This window comes from Aythya ferina (genome assembly GCF_964211825.1).
Source record: "Aythya ferina genome assembly, chromosome: Z".
NCBI classification, from domain to species: Eukaryota; Metazoa; Chordata; class Aves; order Anseriformes; family Anatidae; genus Aythya; species Aythya ferina.
The window spans coordinates 36,443,210-36,468,945 of record NC_140299.1 but is presented as its reverse complement, the minus strand read 5'-3'; the positions used below and the strand labels follow the sequence as shown (position 1 = coordinate 36,468,945).

The window sequence follows — 25,736 nt, the reverse complement described above, 5'->3', positions numbered from 1 at the left end:
GCTCAGTGCTATGACCTGAGAAGCCTGTTCCAGTACCCGACCACCCTCTGGGTGCAGAACCTTTCCCTAACACCCAGCCTGACCCTCCCCTGTCCCAGCTCCATGCCATTCCCTCAGGTCCTGTTGCTGACCCCAGAGAGCAGAGCTCAGCGCCTGCCCCTCCGCTCCCCTCCTGAGGGAGCTGCAGGCCACCACGAGGCCTCCCCTCAGCCTCTTCTTTTCTGGTCTGAGCAAACCAAGGGACCTCAGCTGCTCCTCATACGTCTTGTCTTATAGACCCTTCACCATCTTCACTGCCCTCCTGTGGACACTCTCTAATAGTTTAATGTCCTTTTTATGTTCTTAACATGGTTTCCAGCATCTATCAGAACATACATAGGGAATGGTGTTTATAATGCCCACTGAATTTTATCCAGGGGCATTTTTACACAGGGATACATGCGTGGAAGACAGAAGCCTCACTACCTCCACATTCTGATACAATAACCATGTTGGAGAGACCCTGATGGAGCACTGTAAGAAATGCAGTTCATTTCTCATGCAGAAGACTCTTCCCCAGGGAACTATACTGCACACTGCTTGACAGAAAACTAAATTTCATATTTGTTCTCGGGTATCTCTGTGATCAGTCACAAAAGTGTGTATTGACATAATTCCTTTCATGAACATCCCTCTAAATTTGGAACCAGTCTAAAATAGTAAAAGAGAGAGTCACAAACTTGTTCTACCCATTGAATGCATTAACTTTGAAATCTGAAGATAACACAGATATACTCAATCTTTTTATATCTAAACCAGTCTTAACAGAAGAAACCTCCACCTTCAAATAGGGAAATAAACCGAAGCTCCCAGCCTCCAGACATGGAGTGGTCTGTTGACTACATTACGTACGTATCTATTTCAGTACTTTACAACCTCTTCTTTTCATTTACTGAAACAAAAGTAAAGCTTCTCTTTGCCATACCAGAGTGACTCGGCATTCAGACCTTGCTGCAGAGTTATAGTGCCCTGTTTGCCACTTCACATGTGATAGCTCTACTTTCTGCTGTGAAACCAGACTACAGCAAAATGTGTTTTGGCATATATGGTTGATTGGCCTTAAAGCATGGAAACTGCAGAGTCAAAATGTTAACTGTTTTCTTAAAGTTAAGTAATTTATTTTACCTATCATTGTATTTCACCTCCTCTCCATTCTTAGCCCAGCTGATGGTGGGCTTTGGGTTTCCCACTGCTTCACAGTGAAGCAGCACACTCAGTGTGCCACTGGCTAGGACCACTGTCTGTCCCAGGTGGGTGACAACCTCTGAAGCAGAAAGCTGTTGTGCTGCTGAAATCTTTCGGAGGATGGCAGGCTTTTGATGAGGTCTGCGCAAGCTGTTTGTCATGTCCATGGAAGTGGGAAGAAGTGCTTCAGCAGATGATGTCCTCAGGGAGCTAGTAAATCCAGAAACTCGTCTGTGGAAAGGGTATTCCACAGAAGTTGAGTCAACTCTTCGCCTTGATGCTTTGAGGACAGATTCCTGATGCTCCAAGTGACTCCTAAAAATGTCATGAGCCAGCTGTACAACAAGCTGCTCAGTGTAGATGTCTTTAAGCTCCTCAGGTTGCTGAGATAAATTCCTTATGATATCATCTAAACGTTTCTGCTCTGTGACCATAGTAAATGGCAGGTTATATTCCCGGCTCTGGTCTTCCTCTGAGGATACGTTTCTCTCCATGGATTCCTGGGCTTCCCAGGACTCCAGACTTTCCCCTGGCCAACCCCTGTGCTGTAGCAGCCTTGAGACAATATCATCATACCAGCTGCTAGGGTCAGAAATGTGCCCTCGCTTTTCAGCCTTGCTTCCATTGAAGAGAATCCCATTGACATGTTTCTCCTGTGTTCGCAAGGCTTCATTTAGGCTGGCCTTTCTCATGGACTCTTCCTCCCTAATGACAGCTGGCTGCCCAGGAATGAGCTTCTTGTTGCTTCCTATTAGTTTAATTACAAAACGTTCACGGGCTGGCCCCGCTATGCAGGTGTATGTCCCAGTGTCCGAAGGCTTCAGACGATGGATTTTCATGTAACCATAGGGTGCAATAGTGATGTGAGCTGAGGTGATGAGCCTCTTATCATCCTTCTCCCAAGTGATCATCGACTTCCGGAACCTCCTTGTGGGGCAGCGGAGAATAACGGAGGTTTTGGGTAGCAGATATGCATACCCACCCACAATAAAGTGTAGCTTCTTCTGCTTCCTTGTCTGGATGTAAACTTTCTTTACGGCCACAATATGGGGACTTTGCTTATGAGTTGGCCTGTTGTGCCCTGAAATATCATTAATACTATTAGTATGTGGTACCATTATAAAAAACAAGCAGTTTACTTTGGTGCTGGCAGTGTTTGACCCATTAGATGGTAATGGGAGAAATTGGCCACCAGCTGCTGAACGTTAAGCTGGACCAATCACAGTAAAAGGAATAACAAAGCACACTTTAGGAATGCAAAAGTAGTCCTGTCCAGGGTACATACAAGAACCTAAGTGCCAGGAAGACAAACTGTTTGTGAGGGAGAAAAATCCAATGGAAAGGTAGTTCTTGTTGTTAAAGTATTTAAATAAAGACTATTACTTAATAAATACATAAAAAAGAAAAGTGTTTACCATCCCAAACCTCAAATGCAATGTGATCTTGCAGATCACAGCAGTAAGGAGGAGTGAAAACAATGCTAACTCAAGGAATAACATTGAACATAACAAAACTGTCTGGAATAGGCTTAAAAATACAGGGTATATACTATTAAAGTGGAAAATTCCAGTTTCCAGATCTTTGTGACAGGCATTTTTGTTACAAAACACTAAACCAAACAGCACAGGTATACTATTATTGAATACCATGCCACATTTGGCCCTACCTTTGGTTTTGAATATCACATCTCATTTTCTCCCTGACATACCCAACATTTAACAGGTTTTAGAGTTCATAATCTACTCTAAGCTAAAGCTAGGCTGCCGTTCAATCTTTCACATATCCAGCTGTCTTGCTGCAAGCCAGAGAAGGGCATACAGGGGGGCTATTGCTTTTGTGAAAGGCAGCAGAAAATGCATGAAATATCATCATAAAATACATCCAACTTATGTTGCACGGTTCCTTACAAATCCCAAGTTACAGAGAATTCCAAGTGACAAAATGAAAAAAAAAAAAAAAACTTTTAAAGTTGATCTTACGCAAAATTCTTTACCAACCATTTTCTTTGTAGCTATCCTAGCATAGTGATTGTTTGTAGCTCAGGCTGCTGTCCTATATCTCTAAGTCTCTATGTTCCAGTTGTGAAATTTAGATCTAGATTTGGGTCAGAATTTTGATCCATTTCTTCCAGAAACCAGTAACTCCCTTCTGGCACACTGGATTAGAACCAGTTCCACAGTAAGATTTATAGCTTTTATCCACTGACTTGTCTTATTCCTGAACATAGCATGCTTGCTCAGAGACAGAAAAACAGCAGCAGCAGCAGGAAGAGCCGCCACCACTCTGCAATACTGAGCAACCTTTGTGCAAGAGGAGGTTATGGAGCATATGACAGCATGAATTCCTTAGCAGTGGATATTCAAATCCCCTTCCCCCAGACACTCCTAAGTGTCTTTTTCACTTACTTGCACAGGCAGCTAGTGCACAAGGCCTGATCAAGGATGAGAATGGCAAAGGTGGGCACAGTGAGGAATTGATGATGACAGAACCCCCAGTTTTCAGCATCTTTCTGCAAATAGCGTTTCGACTCTGGGTTCCCTCTCCACAAGTCACTGAACACTAGGAACAGAATGAGAAACATTAGAAACAAAGTTTATTAAAAGCAAAGAAGTGCTCTTTGTCCATCACCCTCACCCTTACATCCAACCCCACTTTGCGTACTCATATCACCATATGGGTCAGTTACAGCTTTCAATATATTACAGGGGAAGAAGTCAGAACAGCACTTGGCCATTCAGCTACAGATGATGCAGACACAGTAGGGAGATGAAATAACAGGTATTTCTATCCTTTGCGGTTTTGAACCTTACTGTCCCCCCTTTTTTCTATCTAGTGGTTTTAATACTAGAACCTTCTTTTAACAGTATACTGCACTATACTGCATAGCTTGTCTTTGCATGTTGTTTCTATTTATTTGTGCCTGTTGGGTTGACAAATTCCTGGTCATAGCCAAGAGCAGACCATGTTGAGTTGCACCTCACGGATGAAATCTGTGAGCAGGAAGTAAGCAGGTATATTTTACATATACACCTTTTATATATATACATGTACTTGTGTAAACAGAATCACAGTAATTGAGGATATGGGCCATTGCACTGGGACACCAATGGTGGCCTGTGAAAGAGCTGGAAAGCAGGCTGATCATTGTAAGGTTGGTAGCTCAGAGACGCACCTGTTGCACTAGATCCCATGTGTACTGCTATAGTGCAGTACACATGCTGGTTGGAGGTGGAGTGAGGGGGAGAAAACAAACTGAGGGTGAAAAGAGCAAAAAGACAGCCTCCAAGTGAGATGGAGAGGGAAGAGTGAAGTCAGATTTGATTTTAAAAAGTGCCAGAATTCAGAAATATGAGTAATATGATGTCAGTTAAACCATGTAGCAACTTGTGAAGGAAGAGAGATTAGGAACAGAGTTGCCACCTTCACTGCCAGAATGGATGTATCCCTTCCAACCCCTACAATTCTGTGACTCTGCGATTCTGTGACAACAACCATTTATTTGAGTGAAATGTGGATAGATCACCACAAGAAGACTGCAGGTAAGACAGCTCTATGAGGTGACAGGTGTTTCCTTTACAATTAAGGTACTTTCTGCCTGCTGGCATGAAGGAGAACCAAGAGAGCAGAGGTAGAGATTGCAAGAGCGGGAATGGTTTTCTTTTTACTGGCAATAAAATATTAAATTGTATTTTCATTAGTGCTGTCATAAACATAAAGAAATTTTTTCTTAAGCCATGTGAGACTGGAAAGGGAGTCTGGGGAATGCTAGAGACTTCAGCAGAATTTGTTTTGCCATTCTTAAATTGAAGGAAGGAAGTAACTAGCTAACATTGCAAAAGCAGTATCCTAGAGTGAGAGAGGCCTGGCATCTGTAATGATATTTAGGTTGGATCTTAGGAAGAACTTCTTTACCGAAAGGGTTGTTAGGCATTGGAACAGGCTGCCCAGGGAAGTGGTGGAGTCAGCATCCCTGGAAGTCTTTAAAAGACGTTTAGATGTAGAGCTTAGGGATATGGTTTAGTGGGGACTGTTAGTGTTAGGTCAGAGGTTGGACTCAATGATCTTGAGGTCTCTTCCAACCTAGAAATTCTGTGAGTCTGTGATTCTGTGATATGCCTACAGCAGACTGGACTAATTCCTCCTTTCTCTTCTCTGCATCATAGGGAAAGGCTGGAGTGGCCCCCAGCAGGAAAAGATTATTGACAACTGAACTGCCTTCACAATGTCAGACTTTGGAAAAAAAAAAAAAAGCATTGAGCCTGGTGGAGTGAATATTACTCCTCGTGGATGCCTTGCATGAACAGAAGCAAAGGCTGTGCATGGACAGAAGCAGGAATTTATTGTTTTGAGCATGGGTTGTGTTTATGCCAGAAGGAAGGTCTTCATGCTTTGGCTGGATGGAAAACCACATCTGTAGAGGCAACCTCCAGAGACACACATTGAGCTAGTGGTCACATCCCCTACCAGGATGATAAGCACAGATTATAGGACAAAACTGAGCATAGTAAACTTTTTGCAGTCTGAGCACATTTGGCTCCTTCATCCCAAGTGACTGAGAAACTTTGTCACCCAGAACAGCACAATCAATACTTATGCATACAAAGAGCATACCTGTGACCAGTCAGAGAGAAGCCATTCATTGGGACAGTCCTCATTTTTGCAGGCTTGTTGGGTAACTGGCTTCGGAATGGAGCAGAAAGTTTCTGGCAGCTCTAACAAGCTTCCATCTGCCAGACGCTGCTTGCAAAGCGTATCTCGCTTCTGGACACCACCTCCACATGTCTGTGAACACTGTGGGAGATGAGAGTCAGTCAACTTGCATCACATTTGCACCATGGCAAATGACAGCAAAAATTACTTGTGAATTTTGGTAGAAATCAATGTCTACTTTCAGCCAAGAGGAAAATATAACAAACAAACAAAAACAAACAAACAAACAAAAAAAAAAAAAAAAAAACCAAAAAAACAGGGATGTCAAAGCAGACTTTAAAAAATGTCAAAAATATTTTGGGAAGTAGAAGCAACATTTTTTGATAATAATCCAAAAAACAAACAACAAACAAACAAAAACCAAACAACCAACCAAAACAAAACAACAACAACAAAAACACCAAACTTGCTTCAGCATTTTGTTGAAACATTTTGTTTTCAGAAATTTATACAAAAGACATGGAAACAACAATTTATAATTACTGTATGGAGGTTGAAAAGCTGTCCCTTCCTACACCCTACAACTGGAAAATAAGGTACTTGCACATGATGTGGAGGATTTAGGTTTAAGTGTCTGCCTGAGCTTTAACTGTGCTACTGGCAGTGTCAGATAGTATGGAAAAATCTTCACCTGCAGAAAATGATTCAAGATCTTCATTTACAGGATATTATTATGCATATTAGATATCAGCAGCTATGAATTATTTAAATATTTATCCAAATGTAAATATTTATCCAAATTCAGCTTATTAAAAAAGAGTTTGTATTAGTGAGAAAAATGGTGGATATTTGAGTGCAGTAGATAAGAATTTCTCCAGTTGATTGCTTTGTCTTTTCTTCCTTTTGTAATTTTCATATTTCTCTTTTCTGAGCAGCATGAGGTCTATTCCTAGTGCATTTCAAAACTTAACTGTTCAGTCTTGAATTCCTGCCCTTCAAGACTTCTTACAGTATGACATTCCACTGATTTTTAACTCATGTGAAAGCTGCATAACAGCTGCAATCTGCTTTTGGCCCCAACAACTGGTTTATAAGATTAGTATAATAACCCTTAAAATAACCTTCTGTATTTATGGCTGTCATGACAGCAGTGTGCTCTCTTTCCAAAAGGTAAGGAGGAAGGTTTATTTGAGTTAAACTAAAACTGGCTGATTAATATCCAGACAACCCACCTCCTCTCTCTCTTTAATGTAAATACTCCCCTCTGTATCTATTTTCTAGCTATGCAGGGCAGGAAATTTTAAACAAGCAGATGAAGTCTCCTGCATCTTTATTATTTTATTTTATTTTATTTTATTTTATTTTATTTTATTTTATTTTATTTTATTTTATTTTATTTTATTTTATTTTATTTTATTTTATTTTATTTTATTTTATTTTATTTTAACTTATTTTATTTTAACTTATTTTATTTTATTTTAACTTATTTTCTTTTAACTTATTTTATTTTAACTTATTTTAACTTATTTTAACTTATTTTATTTTAACTTATTTTATTTTATTTTTTGTTTTGTGTCTCTGCCCAATTTCTGAGATCTTTTTTGTGGTGGCTGTTAGTTGGCTCTCCATTCTTCTGCTTAGTCCAGACAGTTCAATTCCATTTCTCTCTTCTCCTAGTAAAGGAGAAGGGGGAGGTTGTGCTATGCTGAAATTACTAGGAATTGCTTATAGTTTGCAACAAAGAATTATGTCTGAGAAGTAGTAAACCACATGATGAAATTTTAAAACATATACTATATACTTGAAGACATGAAACGCCATTCTCTCTTAGAGAGAGGTAAGCATAAACTTTAATGAGAGCCTTATTTTTTTAGATATAAGTTTTTCTTGAGAGACAGAATGGAAGTTCAGACTTGAACACTGCAAAGAAAGATGTATTTATGTTCTGTTTGGATCACTCTCTAATGAGTAAAAATAGTTTTTTGTCCCAATTAGAATGTTATGAAGCTCAAAAGCTTCCAAAAATTTAAGCAAGTAAAACAATACTTTAGTTTTCAGCAAAAGAAAACATTTATCAACCTTTCATTTAAGAACAATTCATTCCTGAGGAGAGAGTAAATCAAAAAAATGTAATTAAAAGTATTATTTCAAAATTGCCTAAGGACTGAGGTCATATACCAGAGCCAAAATGAGTTAGGCACTGTATAAACACAACAAAAGCATGTTCCCGTTGTCAGTCATACAAATCCAAGGGAGTCTCTCTGCCCTTCCATCATGACCAGATAAAAGAGTAAGACAAAACAAATCTTTTCTTGCTTCTTGCCCTTCAGTCATTCACACAGTCACTCACTACTCAGTGTCAAACGCTATTGACAAATGCCAGAGAAAGCCAAACACAGGAACAAGATTCCTCCTTGTCCAGAGGAACACTTTCCTAGTGTACTGTATTACTGCAATGGAGCTGTGCCTGCACCTGTCCTTCACTCCTGGAACCATTTCACTGGTCTGGAATCTCTGCTGACTTTTCTCCAGCGGAACCTTCCAGCTCCCACATTATTTCAGGGAAGCGGGTAGATCAATGGCAGCAAAGTCCACTTGGATTTACAGACAATAAGAAGCAATAATTTTGAGAGGAATTATTTTTAGACACATTTAGACACATCTTATTTAGACACATCCCATCTGAACAATGTGCTTGCTGTCTCTGTGTTCAGAAAGGTCTCACAATGCTGTTACAACACAGAATTGTGCTTGTGTCACAGGCAGGAGAGATATACCATGGTTTCACCTCACCCACCCATGCATGCAAAGTGTGACATTCCTGCCTCCCACAGTTGCTGAGCAGAGCCAGTTCCTATATCCCCCAGCACCCCTTTAGAGAGGATCTGGGACTTTGCGAGAGTACTGACTTAAAGAGATGCATCTCCCCACATTGTTACCTAATTATGCCTGGTTCAGCAATAAGCTTAAGGAAACATAGGGCAAGACTGATACTAAAGAAGACAATCCATACACCCAATTCTGCCATTTACTCATTCCTGTTTTTTATTGTTTTGTTTTGTTTTGTTGTTGTTATTGTCTTTTTTATTTTTATTTTTTATTATTTTTTTTTCTTTCTGCTTTTTGCATATATAGGCATAAGTATTTGAGCACCTGCACGGTGAGCCAGAGTGCAAAATTAATCTAGGCTAAACCTAATTGCACTTCAGGCTAGCTTTAACCAGGATCATTGTGTGATTGCACAGCACCTCTGGAGATTCAAGGAAAAGGGTGTTACAAATAAGGGCAAGACAGAGCTCCCCACAGCAGCTATTGACTCCTCTGGTAGAAGCTTTTGAGGTCCCTTCCAACCCCTTCAATTCTGTGATTCTGTGAAGTGCTGGAAAATGCCATCTTAAACTGCTGGTGGTACCATGGCATTGGCTTCTCCTACAGCAGTCATCACTTTGATCTCTTCTATTCATACAAAAATCTGCAGACAATAATTAACACGAAGGATTGATGGTCCCCACTGAACGCAGAGGGAAAGCCAACTTTCTTTCTGCCTCAGCACATGCTTATGAGCATCCATGCACATGCATACACTGTACAGGATTCAGGCAAAAACACCAGTTTCATTGTTTGGGAGTCAGGGAGGCTGGTCTTTTCTAAAATTTGTGGAAAGAAGTTTCCACTTGTGGAAAGAAGTAAGTATCACTTACTCAGTAATAAAACAAAGAAGGATGAAGATTTATTAATGGATGTCTCCTATTTGAGGTCTACAGAGTAGATATTTATAGTGGCTTGTAAAAATGAAAGCGTATATCCACATTCCTCCAGAAACACACTACTGAAAACAAGATAAACATCCTAATGGATTTAGCTAAGGAATATAACAGTTTAAAAATAAATAGCCTTGAATCTGCAAAGAGTTATTTAAAAAAATTGCTTGGAATGTTACAACACTGATAATTATCCTATGTTTATCTGCCAGGAACACTGGGTCTCTTAAAGGCATTTAATTCAGAGAATTCTCCCTTAACAAGCATAAAGAGCCTTAGAAAAGAAAAATACTGTGCATTGCAGCTTTGTTTGGTTATTTACTTAAAATTATTTTGAGAGAGTGCTTGGAAAAGCATGATGAACACCACTGATGAGTCCAAAGAAATGGCTTCAAATGGTGCCACAGCAGATGTTGCCCTCCACTGCCTGTGAATATTTACTGGCACCTTCGTGCATGGCCCTCTGTCTCTCCACAGGCGGGAACATCTCTCAGGGACTCAAGATGGTGTGGAGACCTCTGTAAGGTCTGTAGGTTTATATTTTCAGATGCCTCCTGCAGGATTTGGGCTGCTGGAGACTCTCTGCAGAAACAACGTGCAGCCATGCTGGCTACACTCTGACTTGGCAGCCCTGCTGTGTGGCTGGAGATCTCCTCCAGATGAAGTCTCAGTGACCAACATCCCATCCAGATGGTCTCTTCCCTTGCACATCCCAGGAGTCAACCAGCGGTAATAAGCACAAAGCGCAATGCACTGGCCTGTTGATGCAGGCTTTCACATGGAGGTCATCCACAGGAAACCTGTGTGAGACAGAACTGCCACGCCTGGCTTTGCTACAGGGTGGACTTCTTATATACACAGGTTGGTGGTGCAAAGAAGGAAGACAGACGTCTTTAAAAAATGAGAGGATGGAAGTTCATTTTAGTGGATTAGTCTATTTTTTCTTGCACTACACTGTTCTCAACAGAGGCAGATAACTACGTGTAGAGAAGTGCATTGTTTACTCAATTTTCTCCTGGTAAAAGGGAATCACAAGAACTATTCAGTGGCCACATAACGAGTAGCTGAATATACAGCTGTCCTTCCTGAAAAGTGCAGAGGACCCTAGTTAAGCCACAGCAGTGAAATGCAGCAAAAATCCTTTGTCTCCACCTAGTCCAGAGAAGGCAGCAGTTAACACAAGAGGTGCAACCCGGACAGTCTTATTTAATTCCTGATCAATATGCTTGTTAAAGCCTTTACACTTAATTGAGCACCATCCTTCCTAAGATGTGTTTCACCTTTCAACAAGATTGAGAGCCTCTGTGCAGATATAAAAAATGCCTAAAACACTACTTTAGACAGGTAAAAATGTGTATGATTACACTGTTGAGGAGGACATTCAGCATCATATAATGAATGTCTCTTCTGACTGTTCAAATAAAGTTGCAGAAAATTGCGTTCTGTAAGGACTATGGCCAATTATGGGCTTTTTAACTAGCACAGGCACACCTTTGAACATATGCTAACTTTATTATATTATGTGTTAGTAAAAATCTATTTACAAATACAGAATTAATGAGTGGATACAGCCTAGCAATATTGAAAGGTACAACTAAGCAAATACATGTATGTGAGTATCAGTAGACAAATTAATGTTAAAACATGAAATACAACTTAATTGTTTTAAACAAAGGATTAATGTCACAGGCTAGTTATCTAGTTTTGACAGAATATCAGGCTGGCATAAATTTTGGTTACTGAGAAGGCTGCCCAAATCCAGAGGTCTCCCATGAAGTACAGCTTCACAGACTTAGCAGCTTCATTAAGTAAGTACATTAACATCTTCTTGGCTGTTATGTCAAAGGCAGATTTTATAAAGGGAGACTGGGAGTTATATGTAAGCACAGTGCCAACTGCTCTTGGTTTTCTGGTAACATGGAATGAATCCTTACATCCAACAGAACTGAAGGTTCAAATAGACATTTTGCTTGCACCTCCACTGTACAGTGAATTTTCCCATTCCTTTCAACAGCGCAACAGTATAATTTCTTCCTTCTGCAGTATCATATCCAACATAAACACCGTTAAGTCTTTTGAATCATGTGTTTGCATTTGCAACCAGATTTAAGCAAATAACCTTATTTCAGGTAGCCTACCAAACACAGAAAGCCTTGTACAGATCCATTGTGGGATTTTCAATATTCGTGTAAAAAGGCATGCATTTCATGACGTACCTCACACTTATTTGTGACTTTGAAGGATGAGGAGTGTTTCTTGCCCTAAACTAAATTCGTATTTGAGAATAGAAGGAATACTCATCATGCTCCAGAGATCTTCTCCTCCCTGATAGTTGTAGCTCTGTATTCCTAGAAACCTAGAAATTCACTGCTAACTGAAATCCAGTGACTTCAGCTGATGATTACATTCCAGATCTTTCTGTTTGGAACCTATGGTCAGCCATTAAGAGTTTTCATAAACCTTGCATTAGAAATAGCACTGCTCATTATTTGCCTCTGAAAATCCTGATTCAGTTCTCACTAAGGAACAAAAAGCCACCTTTTCATTTTTAATAGCTCATTAGAATGATTAATGAATCCTCCTAATAGGCTAACACAAAACAATCCACTGATCATGCACGTAATGACTACTTTAATGATCATAAAATGAGATTAACTCATACATTCTTACCTCTTGCCATTCTGTAGGATACCAGGAGGGTGGGCAGTCAAAGCGATTACAGGCTTGCACGAGGGATGGTTTAGGCTTATGGCACAATTCATCTGCCAAGATCACGGTCTCATTAGTTTCTCTTGATAATAGGTGAGAACAGAAGACATCTCGTGTCTGCAATCCGACCCCACAAGTAAGACTGCAGGTGCTCCATTTCCCAATTTCCCATCTGTGAAGGGGTCAGGAGAGAAAACCTTAAGCACAAAATGAAGTAACCTTAATCCTCCTCTTTTCAGAATGATGGAGTGAAGAAGCAGTAAATGAAAGGGATTTCTCCTTCTCTGACAAAAGTGACCCTTCTTGTAGCTGCATGATGAGGTTCCTCTGCATTTTTGGTTATTGTTAGAAGCTCTTGGGCTTCAGGTCTCTTGGACTCCTGCAATATCACAAGAATAAGTTTTGTGTTCTACATTAAAAGTTTTTGATGAGCAGGAGCCTGGCTGTTGAAGACTGAAAGGACTTCATTAGCTGGTTATTTTCTGTCTTTAAGCAAAAGAAAAAAGCTAGTAACAATATTAATCAGAGGAATATATTACTGAATTCCTGAGTAGGAATTTCTTCCAGAAGATCCAGGGGAGCTGGATCCTGACAGGCTTTTCCTTGTTGTTGAATAGGGAGTGCTATGGCCTTGAAAGATGCAACAGGAGAGCAGAAAGACCCTCTTTATCTTCTGGGTAAACAACTGCTACTGACCCAACCTTTCTCTGTGCTAGCTGTATAAATTTTCACAGAATCACAGAATCACAGAATTTCTAGGTTGGAAGAGACCTCAAGATCATCGAGTCCAACCTCTGACCTAACACCAACAAGTCCTCCACTAAACCATATCCCTAAGCTCTACATCTAAACGTCTTTTAAAGACATCCAGGGATGCTGACTCCACCACTTCCCTGGGCAGCCTGTTCCAATGCCTAACAACCCTTTCGGTAAAGAAGTTCTTCCTAACATCCAACCTAAAACTCCCCTGGCGCAACTTAAGCCCATTCCCCCTTGTCCTGTCACCAGGCACGTGGGAGAACAGACCAACCCCCACCTCGCTACAGCCTCCTTTGAGGTACCTGTAGAGAGCAATAAGGTCGCCCCTGAGCCTCCTTTTCTCCAGGCTGAACAAGCCCAGCTCCCTCAGCCACTCCTCGTAGGACTTGTTCTCCAGACCCCTCACCAGCTTTGTCGCCCTTCTCTGGACCCGCTCAAGCACCTTTTTTTGAATCAAAAGGATTTCTTTTTGGATTTTTTTTATTATTATTATTTTTTTTTAATCAAAAGGATTTCTCATGGCTAGTTTCAGTGTCCATCACAAGAAAACCAGATTTCTGTTGTTTGGCATACTGAGAACACCCTCTAATTCTGTCAGCAATATGTTGAAAATTGCTTAAAATGTCAAGTCTCACTCTTGCACTCTACTAGAAATCAATTCAGAGATATACAGAAACACATATACAAAGAAGTCTTGTATCTAGAGTGAGAATATAAGAGAATAGTCTTCCCATCCACTTCAGACAAAACACTAGACTGATGTGGGCATACTCCTACATCCAAAATGAAAGTACAAAAGCCAGATACTGACACTTTTTCTAATCCTGAAGAATAGCTTTCTTGCCTGCATGATGTTACTGAAACCAATTGTCAGGGGAGTAAATTAAACATTCAGGACAAGGAAAGCTCAGACAACCTGCCCTTGTAGAAAGCAAAGCCAGGCAGAAACTAAAAGGAGTGATTATGATGAAAGACACCCTCTGGCTCCAACAGGACTGAGGCAGACAATGAAGGAAAGTTATGAAACATGTCAGCAACAAGAAGCAGAATTTATGAAGGAGCTATGGGGAAAAACTCGGATGTTTTAGGATCAGCAGTCAATGGAAACGGCTCAGCATGTTTAAAATGCACCATGTTAGTAAACATTTTATGGAAAAAAACACATCACGGACTCTCACAGGATTATTCTAACTTCTCTTTTTATTTTATAAAGTTGTTCTGTGTATTTGTTCCTTCTCTCTCAATAACTTTCATAAACAAATTTAAAAGATTGTAGGTAAGAAATACATTTTCCTCAGTAGATGATAATGCAAAGGCAAAAAGCCACTCTGTTCCCCTTCTGAGCTCCATCTTCTGATTACTTTTTCTGATTTTATAGTAGGACAGGATGTGCCCTGAGCACCACTGTATGCAATATTAATGGCACTCTAGTTTACTTTTAGACAATAGCCTTGGTAGTTGTCCTGGTTTCAGTTAGAACAGAATTTTCTTCCTAGTAGCTGGTGGAATGCTGTGTTTTGGCTTAGGATGAGAAGAGTGCTGATAACACCCCGATGTTTTAATTGTTGCGGAGCAGTGCTTATACCAAGCCAAGGACATCTCAGCCTTTTGCTCTGTCCTGCCAACAGGCAGGCTGGGGGTGCAGTAAGAGCTGGGAGGGGACAGACCCAGGACAGGTGACCTAAACTAGCCAAAGGGGTATTCCATACCATCTGACGTCATGCTAAACAATATATAGGGGTGGCTAGCTGGGGGAGAGGGCCGGACTGCTCGGGGTTAGGCTGGGCATCGGTCAGCGGGTGGTGAGCAATTGCATTGTGCATCACTTGTTTGTACATATTATTAGTAGTAGTACTATTACCACCATTGTATTATTATTATTATTATTGTTGTTGTTGTTGTTGTTGTTGTTGTTATTATTTTCCTGTCTTATTAAACTGTCTTTATCTCAACTCACGGGCTTCACTTTCCATTTCTCTCCCCCATTCCAGAGAGGGAGGGGGAGGGTGAGCGAACGGCTGTGTGGTGTTTAGCTGCCGGCCGGGTTAAACCACGACAGTAGTGAAATCCACCTTCTCTTTCCTAAATGCCACAGCACTAGTCTGCCATTAACAACCAGAAAAATGTGTTTAACCCTTTCTAAAAATTAATACACCCTGCATAGTGAGGAAGAAATTGCTATGGCCACTTTCCAGGCTGTAATACACTGAAGGCCACTTAAGTCTGATACTGGGAGCTATTTAGCAGTAGAAGAAGAGTGACATCTGGCAGCCAGTTAAACTAATCTGGAGTATGTTCTCCATATGAATGATTTGGGGGGATAGGTCTTCCCAGATTTTCCCATAAAACTGTCAGTCAGAATTAATGTGGATATCAGCTACCCTTCAGTTTTTGGCACAATCTAAACTGAGATATTTGAGTAGGTGCTGAAAAGAAGGCATTTTCTTATTTCAGAATCTATTTTCATACATGGTTAGTTGCCAAAAGTTGCTTTTATTCAAGTGATGGTAATAGCTGTTGCCTCCAGCAACTCATTGTTTGTTATTGGTATAAGAGCACAATGTTTCTTTTGGCAGTTCACATCTCAGTGGCCAGCAGGCCACATAAACTCTTTGGAGATCTTGGCTTCTGCAGAAGAGGGTGACTGTTTCTTCTTCCAGAAAGAAATGTTGAATTTCAATAAAGAGAAAGGATTTTTTTTTCCTAATGTTTGAATTTTCTGTTGCAGGTTGCATCTGTTGCCCTACCCATAATATAATTTTATTCACAATTCCTTCCAGCTGCTCTAAACAGGAGAGTTCTCAGAGGTGCTCAGGAAATATGAAGTCAAATTCCCTCTTACCCTTGCGTTTTCATTGACTTTTTGGGCTTTCATAGACACAAAGCAAAGAATGTAGAATAGAGTAGGGATATACAAAGTAGAGTAGGGATATGCAAGTAACCAAAATAACAGATGATATGGATTGGCAGAATTTCACAGTCCTACAAAAATAGAGAGAGATCAGTAATAATCTTATTGAATAGAATCACAGGACTATAGGATTATTTTATAATAGCTATAGGTGATTGCACCACTTTGTAAAATAGGTAGGAGAGTACTACTACAAGTAGTTTATAAACTATCTTTCTTCTGTTGGAGATAGTATTTTTTTCTTTTAATACTGTCTCGCTTCAATAATACAATTTTATCCTTACTATAGAGTGTTATGAGATGTGAGCTCAAATAATTTGTCTCTTATTTCATATGGTCTTTATGTACACATTCCTCTGTCTTTTTATTTATTTATTTATTTTTATTTTTGATGATTTGGCCACACCGAACTGACTTTTCCAACCAAAAAAAAAAAGGAAAAAAAAAAAAAAAGGAAAAGAACATCATGATATTCTGCATGTAACTGATAATGTCAGAATTAACATTCAAGTAGGATAATCTTACACTTAAAAAGGTAGTTACAGGATCAAGCTAAGGAAAACTCACACAATTGGGTTTGGCAACTTTGTATGCTGACTGTGGTTGTTGTTACGGTGTAGACTTCAGGAAAAATTTGCATTCTTACTAGTTTATAGCCCAGATGAAGTCATTGGTTTGGTACTTCCTGTATTCCTTACCAAAGCCCATTGAAGAGATTGCATGGTTTTTTTTCTGGAATATTCTTTTGATCCCTCCTTCTTTCTCCATCACTAGTGCCCAAACCTATATGAATATGTAGCAACAGAGAAGCAGTAGCTTTTTAGCCTTTTCCACAGCAGAACTTTGGCATATCTCGTCCCCTAAGCCCCTGGCTTGTCCTAGCTCTAGGTCTATCAGTTCATCACTTGTCTGTTTCCATCTCCTAAATACCTAAATAGCAGTTATTTAAGCACAACCTAGTCTTTAAAAATGTCAATTGCTGTATTTCATGAAAACAAAACAAAACAAAAAAGACAGAATTCAAAAGGTGAAAGGAAGGTGTAATGAGCAGAGGATGGTCTTAAAACTCAGATTATTTCAGGTATCATCATAAATTCAAAACACTAAACTGATCATAGAAACATGGCACTTTCCAGATGAACAGTCTCCTGCTTCTAGCAGACTGGTGCGATGCCTCAGTATTTTTTTATTTTATTTTATTTTATTTTATTTTATTTTATTTTATTTTATTTTATTTTATTTTATTTTATTTTATTTTATTTTGTTTTGTTTTGTTTTGTTTTGTTTTGTTTTGTTTTATTTTATTTTATTTTATTTTATTTTATTTTATTTTATAATTGGTGATTTGGACACACACATTTGTCTGAATGAACTAGTGAACCTGATTTGGCTGCTCAAAGCAGTGGTTTTCCTTTATTTATTAATTTTTATACACAATGTTGTGTGTGATCTAAAACTCAACAGAAGACTGTGAAAACCCAGTCCAACCTGAGCACTAAATTTCTTGCACCTCCAGCAACTATAAACTAACAAAACTGAATCAATAATAGTCAGATTTTAGGAAAAGATAACACCCATCTAGGAAATATAACAGTTAATTCATATTATGAATTATAATTATAATCTGTAATATATTATGAAACACTGATTTTCATTGATTTTTATTGATTGACATCAATGTAATTTTTATAGGTAAACGAGTAACTGTAATTTTCTGGAACATACTTATTGAGTAAGTCAGGCTTCACTGGGCAGTGCTTATGCATGTGCTGTTTCAGGTAAACATGCACTTTTCACAATTCATCATGCTCAGTATCTTTTAAAATGTGAGCATTTGCAGATCCTTTAAATTAAAGAAAGAGAACAATTGTGAAGCTCCAGTTTGCCAAAAAAGGGGTCAATGATCTGAAAATCTATATTTATATCACAACAAAATTACTCCACCATTAGAGTAAAAACCACAGAATCACAGAATTTCTAGGTTGGAAGAGACCTCAAGATCATCGAGTCCAACCTCTGACCTAACGCTAGCAGTCCCCACTAAACCATATCCCTAAGCTCTACATCTAAACGTCTTTTGAAGACTTCCAGGGATGGTGACTCCACCACTTCCCTGGGCAGCCTGTTCCAATGCCTCACAACCCTTTCAGTGAAGAAGTTCTTCCTAACATCCAACCTAAAACTCCCCTGGCTCAACTTAAGCCCATTCCCCCTCGTCCTGTCACCAGGCACGTGGGAGAACAGACCAACCCCCACCTCACTACAGCCTCCTTTAAGGTACCTATAGAGAGCAATAAGGTTGCCCCTGAGCCTCCTCTTCTCCAGGCTGAACAAGCCCAGCTCCCTCAGCCGCTCCTCATAGGACTTGTTCTCCAGGCCCCTCACCAGCTTCGTCGCCCTTCTCTGCACCTGCTCAAGCACCTCGATGTCCTTCTTGTAGCGAGGGGCCCAAAACTGAACACAGTACTCGAGGTGCGGCCTCACCAGAGCTGAGTACAGGGGGACGATCACCTCCCTAGCCCTGCTGGTCACACTGTTCCTGATACAAGCCAGGATGCCGTTGGCCTTCTTGGCCACCTGAGCACACTGCTGGCTCATATTCAGCCGACTATCCACCATCACTCCCAGGTCCTTCTCTGTGTGGCAGCTCTCCAACCATTCCTCTCCCAGCCTATAGCTCTGCTTGGGGTTATTGCGCCCCAGGTGCAGGACCCGGCACTTGGCCTTGTTAAACTTCATGCAGTTGACCTCAGCCCATCGGTGCAGCCTATCCAGATCCTCCTGCAGAGCTTTCCTACCCTCAAGCAGATCGACACATGCGCATAGCTTGGTGTCATCTGCAAACTTACTGAGGGTGCACTCAATGCCCTTGTCCAGATAGAGGTGCTCTAATAAATATTAGAGGTGCTTTAAAAAATAGCTAATCATGCCATTTCCTTATAAAGAGAATTCTTTTGACATACTTAACAGAAATCTTGCCTGCAGATGATAGATTCAACTTTATCACGTTATACATCAAGGAGTTTCAAGTTTTGTGAGGGCTCACATATTCATCAGCCTGGACACTTGAACCCAACATCAAGCTCTTTAAAGTGAAACCAAAAAAGCCTCTAACACTTAACGTGAGTATGAGCTTCTAAATAGTTCTATCTGGTTATTTTTATTTATAAATGAGCTTTCCCTTTTTCTCGTGACAAGACAAAAAGTAGCAATGCTATATAGTGGCTAAGCAGTTAGGGTGAAGAACTGAGGGACTGTGTGAACAGAACCCTTCTCCTGGCTCTTCACTGGGCTCCAGTGGTGACTGAGACCAGCACTGCTGAGTCTGCGAATAGCCCCTTTGAGTACAATGAGAAAACTCAAGTGCTGGGCTTCATGCTCTTCTCCCACATTTCCCAAATTCACATTTGCAAAGTCATAACAATACTTTTCTCTTGGGTTTCATCCGTGCTGTCTGCTTAGGCTGTAGTTCTGCAACAGGTATGATCTCTTCCTCTGTCTTTATCTACTGCCTAGCACAATGGGACTCCCAGCTAGACAGGAGCCTTCGGGCATTAGTACATGTATGTTGCAAATAACAACAGCGACAATAATGTACTCTTGCCTCAGTTTTGAAACTTCCTTCTCTTTTCTAAACAAACTGGACCCCACGTAATAATTCTGCTAGCTGGCTAGACCAGAAAATGACACCAGTTATTAACCAGCTACTCATGTCAGGAGAGGCTGCTAGAGTCAGAGAAGGTGCCCCTGTGGAGCCATTACCTCTCAGAACGAAACACTCTCGCACCCCCTTAGTCAGCCTGGAAAAAGTAAATGATGTATGCAGAACTAAAAATATATATATATAATCTTGAACCAAATCATCCCTATGGAGAGAATGGCTTTGGATCAGTCCCTATATGCATGGCATATATGGTAGAAACAAAGCATTCTAAGCTGTTAGGTGTTATAAGTGAAGGACATTTTCTAGAGATACACAATGTTCATCCTGACAGAATCCCTTTAAGAGCTGCCAAGAAAATTGAACACTGCACAGGAGAAGTAAATACCCTTCTACACAAAGACCTCACAAACTAGCTAAAAAAGTGAAATTGTTGTCATTTTTATGTGGTTAAACCATATGAAAGTGAAACAAAAGAACTTTTTCTTTTTCTTTTCTTTCTTTTTCTTTTTTTTTTTTTTCTTTTTTTTTTTTTTTCCTAAAATAAACATTCATCAGTGTGGAGAGAGGTTTGCCTGGAAGCGTCTTACTTAACATCTGACACCTGCCTGCATAGAAACATTACTCAGTGCACAAGGGAGTGGTGGCAGCTGTGTATATGCACATGCAATGGACTAAATCCCATACCACATTAATATTGGCTGCCTTCTGTCCTCAGTCTGTGCATCTTGCATTGGATGCTGCATAGTGAGAAGAAGTCTAATGGGAGCACATACTTCTCCATTTCTTTTCTGTTATTGATCTGGAGCTGTGTTTGTGGCACATCCTCCTATTTTATTAGTGATAAAAGCTTTCATGAGAGTTCTTTAGCAGATTTTTCTTGGGTTGAGTAAGTATCTTCAGTGTCAGGTCTTAAATACCATTCAGAAGGTGATCTTCAACTTTGGGCAGCAGAGAGAATTAGCGTTAATCCTGGATGGGAAGCAGTGTTTCCTGTGAGGCTTCAGGACTAAGATGAGGACTCAAAGGTCAGTTCCTGGTTTTATAATTAAACTAGTTTCAAAGAAAAGGGTATAAAAGATAACAATTTAAATACAACAAATTTTCCATTCAGCTGTTAACTTATTCACTGTAAAATCAGACTCCTTTGAAGTGAAGTGTGAGAGTTAAGAATGGAAGGTAAAACACTGAGTTGTGTATCTAGGAAGTAATCTCCCTACTTCCATGACTCAGTCTGTGTTAGAGATTAGAAATAACATTAGAAAAGTATGCACACATCTCAGAGGAAAGGTGAGATGTAACTAATACTTGAAAAGGTCGATACTTTATTAAGAAATAAAACTTTAAAGGCAAAGTTATTTTTAATTAAGAGTAGCAACAGAAAAATAAGTCATGCTTGTTGTCCAGTGCTAGTCTGACAAAATTCTACAGCCTGATTTTAAGTATTTCTAATGTGACAAGGGAGCAGAACTGCTCTGTGCAACAGGCAGGGTAAGTTTCATGGGGTTGCTGTGCACAAGAAAGAGTAAGGATCATTTCTTCTAAAAACATCTTCCTTGCAAGTGAAGGCAATACATTTAAAAAGAAACCTATGCAGCCAACACATGCAAGCAGATCAAAGGCTCAATGAGAGTGCTCTGGGAGATGACAGAAGTGGCCTGCATTCACTCTCTAGGCTTCTTGGTATCAATGAATATTGCAGCTCATTATAGCTGAAAGTGGCAGAGAGCCAATATTTATATAACAGAACCAAATGGAGGAAAATACAGGAGGAACCTGAGAGGTCAAAGAAGAACAGAGGGTAAATGGAATATGCAACAACTCTACAAACGGCAATTTTGGTTGCTGACATATTTCAAGCAATATATAGCTCCTTACAGTAAATAACTCTTGCTGCTCCTTGAACTGAAGGCAGAGTTCATCAACCATTAGATCAGGTCAGAAAAGAGGGTTTGTGTTTTTATGCCAACATTGTGAACAGCCGGAAGTTATCCAGTGGGTCTGTTGAGGGACTACAGCAGATGCAGAATGCATCTGGGGCAACATGAATGGCAACTTCAGGTAAGTGAATTTGTTTGGCAGAGAACTGTTTTGAGAGATTATCAGGCATACTGACTACAGAAATATATCTCACAGAAGAATTTTATGTTGTGTGATAATTGAGACACTGAGATAAATGATAGCAATGGCTGTGTTTGATATAGGTGCACAGACCAGATGAGGCATGATAAAGAAATGAGTTGTTTTGGGCTCAAACTTAGACTTGGGCCAATGTTCAAACTATCAAGTTCTTACAAGGATGTTGTTCAGTGCTTTACGTGTAATACATTGAAACTAGGTCTTCTGTAACCCCTTTCAAAAATTAAGATAGTAAACAGTTGTGAAGCAGGGTATATAGTGTAAAGGTGGAAATGTAGTTAGGAGGTAATACAGGAATGTTTGAGGAATACGACAGAAAATGCACAAATTGCACTTGTTGTTATGGCAGATGGTCCTCATGAATGAGGACTGCAGGGTGGAACACATATTTTGGAAACTACAGTAGAGCAGGATAATATCCCGTGCCGTAAACCTACACAAAAATAATGTAAAAACACAGGAACCACTAATTTGTCAAATATACCGTGCCTACCAGTTTATGAAGTACTCTCACGCACTTCTTCTCTGAAGAAGCAGGGGGAGAGTATAAGTTCAAACCCTGCTACCCAGACCAGAGCTGTGTTATGTCCAAAGCTCCCTGGCTCTGTTCACACTGGTGCACTCCATGCTTGACTCTGTCTTGTAAGCCAACACCTTTTCATAGGCCTAGGTTTATACCATATGGAAAATATTAAAAAACAGCTGTTCTTGAAGAAGAAATCAACAAGGTTGCAGATACCAGAAGACAAAGAAAGAAAAAGCTCAGCATGTGAGAAAGATGGGCAATGAACTGATCACTTGTAATCTGTAATATATCCAAAATAAAGCATTTTAAAAATGAGATTGTTGGAAATACATATAAATGGCTTGGAAAGAATATACAAGAAACCTGACTTGCCAATCTGTAAGATCAACATTCATGAATATGCGGTTTTGTTCCACTGAGTAATAGGACTCTCCTCAAGCCCAAAGATGCCTTTCCTGAAACGATCAATGCAGGAAAGAAGAGAAGGAGATGTCACTGGACTGAATGGACAAAGAAAGCAGATTCATGAATGAGGCAGTGTTCAGACAACAGTGAGTGGGCTTAAGTAATTCTCTAACAAGTCCAAGTTTTGTGAGCAGTACTGCCACAGAAAAAGCAGATAACATGAGCTTCTTGCTGACCTGGCTGGCAGTATTACAGGGATAATATTTTTGTTAGGATGAACTGTTCTTGAACTGTTCCGCCAGTGCAAAAGGTACAAAAAGGCTGTCTTTCAAAATCAAGCATACATCTGTCTCTCTCTCTCTCTCTGTCTCTCTCTCTCTCTCTGTCTCTCTCTTTCTCAGCAGGGGAAGAGGAGTATGTATATACTTATGGTACTGTGGCTGAACTTGAGAAACTCCCAGTGCCTGCTTATGTTTGAGTGTTCTTTTTCTTTGGGGTTCTTTTTGCAACACCCAATTTTTGCAACAGTTAGGCAATGCAAGAATCTTGATCCAAGGGCACATCCAGACCCAATATTGTTTCTTTAACTTCCCCTTTGAGACCCTGATGCTCGTACTGATAATCTATTTAGTAACTTACTCATTTTTCTGCAATAAAAAATGGAGCTCCTCATGCAGAGTGAGAATGTTCTAAACTCATTTGACACTGAAATGAACCAGACATAGTTAAGTTTTTAGATTCATGGGAATCTACCAAGATTTGAGTCTAACCCAAAAATACATGAAAGGAAAGGTTATAATATATTTAAAATGATGGTGTCAGAGAGGTTACTATGTATAAAATCAAATTTCTAATAAAACATTCTGTATCTCCACTCAAATAGCTGTATCAATACAGATCTGTGTGTACAATGCAGGGTCTATAAAATGGCAGTTTGATACACTTCTCCCCTAAATTTCTCTGAATGAGAAACTGTTTCTTAGATCTTGGAGAAAATCTTGGCTTTAGACTGTACAGTCTGATTCCTCATGGGAAGAGGAATAAACTTGTCTAACATATAAGAACAACTTTTTTTTTTTAGATCTGGAGCTGTGACAGTGCGACTTCTATAAGTGGTTGTAGCAGGTTGTAGTGGGGTGGGGGTCTGCACATTCCCTCATGCAACAAGTGATAGAACATGAGGAAATAGCCTCAGGTTGCACCAGGAGAGGTTTAAGTTGGGTATTAGGAAAAAAATATTCTCTGAAAGGCTTGTGCAGTATTGAAACAGGCTGCCCAGTGGAATAGTTGAGTCACCATCCCTGGAGGTCTTCAGAAGATTTGTAGATGTAGAGATTAAGGACATGGTCTAGTGGTAGACTTGGCAGTGCTAGGTTAGTGGTTGGACTTAATGATCTTAGATGTCATTTCCAACCTAAATGACTCTATGATTCTATGATTCTCATTAAATTAAAAACGAAAACGAATCCTCTGTCCAATATAGTTAAAACAAGACAAATCTGTGGATAAGCTGGGTAGTAATTAAATACATTGCCATTCACCTCTCTATAAGTGTTTCAAATTGTTCCCAAGGCTGTGAATGACTAAGATCTATATACAGCTGGTGACATTGTGAAGTCAGCTTAGTTACATTTCTAATGAGTAATTGCACACCACAAAATCCTCTGTCAGTGAGCTTTTGAATGCCTAACAACATTAGCAGAGAGACTAGGAAGTGATCAGGAATGGATCACTTAATTAAAGATGGAAATTTTAATGGTCAGAAATAGAACAGCTTACTCTGCTACTGCAGATACAACAGACCTACTTGACAGATTCAGCACACTTTGTTTAATCAGTCTCACTCCTTCTATAGGTAGTTAATTCACTCCAAATCAAACTATAAATGAAAATGCCTCCTCAATTTATTTCAAGTATAAATCTTTACTGATGTGTAAGTATTGTACAGAATTGTACAGTACATTTTCAGCAGTTAAGGCCATATTTTTATGCTTCTTTTACACATCTCATCTTCTTGTCATTCAATATTTATTTGTTAAAAAGTATTGGGCATTCCTTCTAAACTGATACAGTAAGTTACTTCAACAGTACTGTAAATGGAAGATATAATGATTGTTTCCTTTTCCCCCTTTTTTAAAAAGAAAGCGATGATGCATAGTAAAACAATCCATTTATAAGTAGCTAATCTCACAGGATAATGCTACTGTGAATAAATTAATCCTGCCACAAAACATTTGACCTATCATTGAATTTGGCTCAAGAACAAAGGCATACACTTTATCATTATTCTTGGGAAAACTTTCTCTTGAGAATGAAATACTGCCATTGAGGCAGTGAATTAATACTCTCAAGAAAATTAAGAATACATTCAGAACAAGCTAATAATTAGAAATTAATATCTGAAATGCAGAAGTAATATTTGTTCAAAATATAGAAAAATATCAAGTGGTAGCAAATATTAAGTTCTAGTTTATACACACATTAATGAAGAGAAAGATGCAGAGAAGTGGACTGCATTAAGGTGACTAAAACTAACAGTGCCAGTAAAAAAAAAAAAAAAAAAAAAAAATGGAGGAAAAACAGTCCAAAGCAGAACTCAGTCTCTATCATGGCTTTAAGCTCATGGTTATCACAAACCAGATTATGAAAAGCCTGTGATAGGCCATCATCAAATTGTGTTTCAACTTAAGGATGTACCATCTTGGCAAACTCCAAGCTTTGGGTAGAAGAAATTCATCTATATATCTATGTAGGACACTGAATAAGAAGTGTGGTCTATAATTGCTTGAAGTAAGAAAATATCATTACTAAAAATGTATTTACAGTTGCATTCTAATATTTTATGAGCTAAAATGGAGAAAAATGTCTATGAATGAAATCCTATCTAATGAGTTAATTCTTATATTATTAGAAATTTAAATGACTGGATTAAAATAAAATGACTGATACAGAGACTCCAGAGCTAACCACTGATCCTAGCAACCTGAAAGC

At 39.4% G+C, this 25,736-nt stretch overlaps 1 protein-coding gene across 7 annotated transcripts in view; it reads right to left on the bottom strand.

The window, feature by feature from the left end:
* The window catches only part of ADAMTSL1 (ADAMTS like 1), a gene marked incomplete at its 5' end in the record, with an annotated part of 470,451 nt that overhangs the window by 47,717 nt on the left and 396,998 nt on the right, over positions 1–25,736 (bottom strand). For all 7 annotated transcript variants that reach the window (XR_014687385.1, XM_084504894.1, XM_084504895.1 and 4 more), the window contains 4 exons: positions 1,165–2,305; positions 3,630–3,783; positions 5,836–6,015; positions 12,306–12,516. Coding sequence is in view for 6 of the 7 variants with exons in the window: in XM_084504894.1 (XP_084361020.1) it covers positions 1,165–2,305; positions 3,630–3,783; positions 5,836–6,015; positions 12,306–12,516 (1,686 nt within the window). The remainder of the gene's footprint in view (positions 1–1,164; positions 2,306–3,629; positions 3,784–5,835; positions 6,016–12,305; positions 12,517–25,736) is intronic.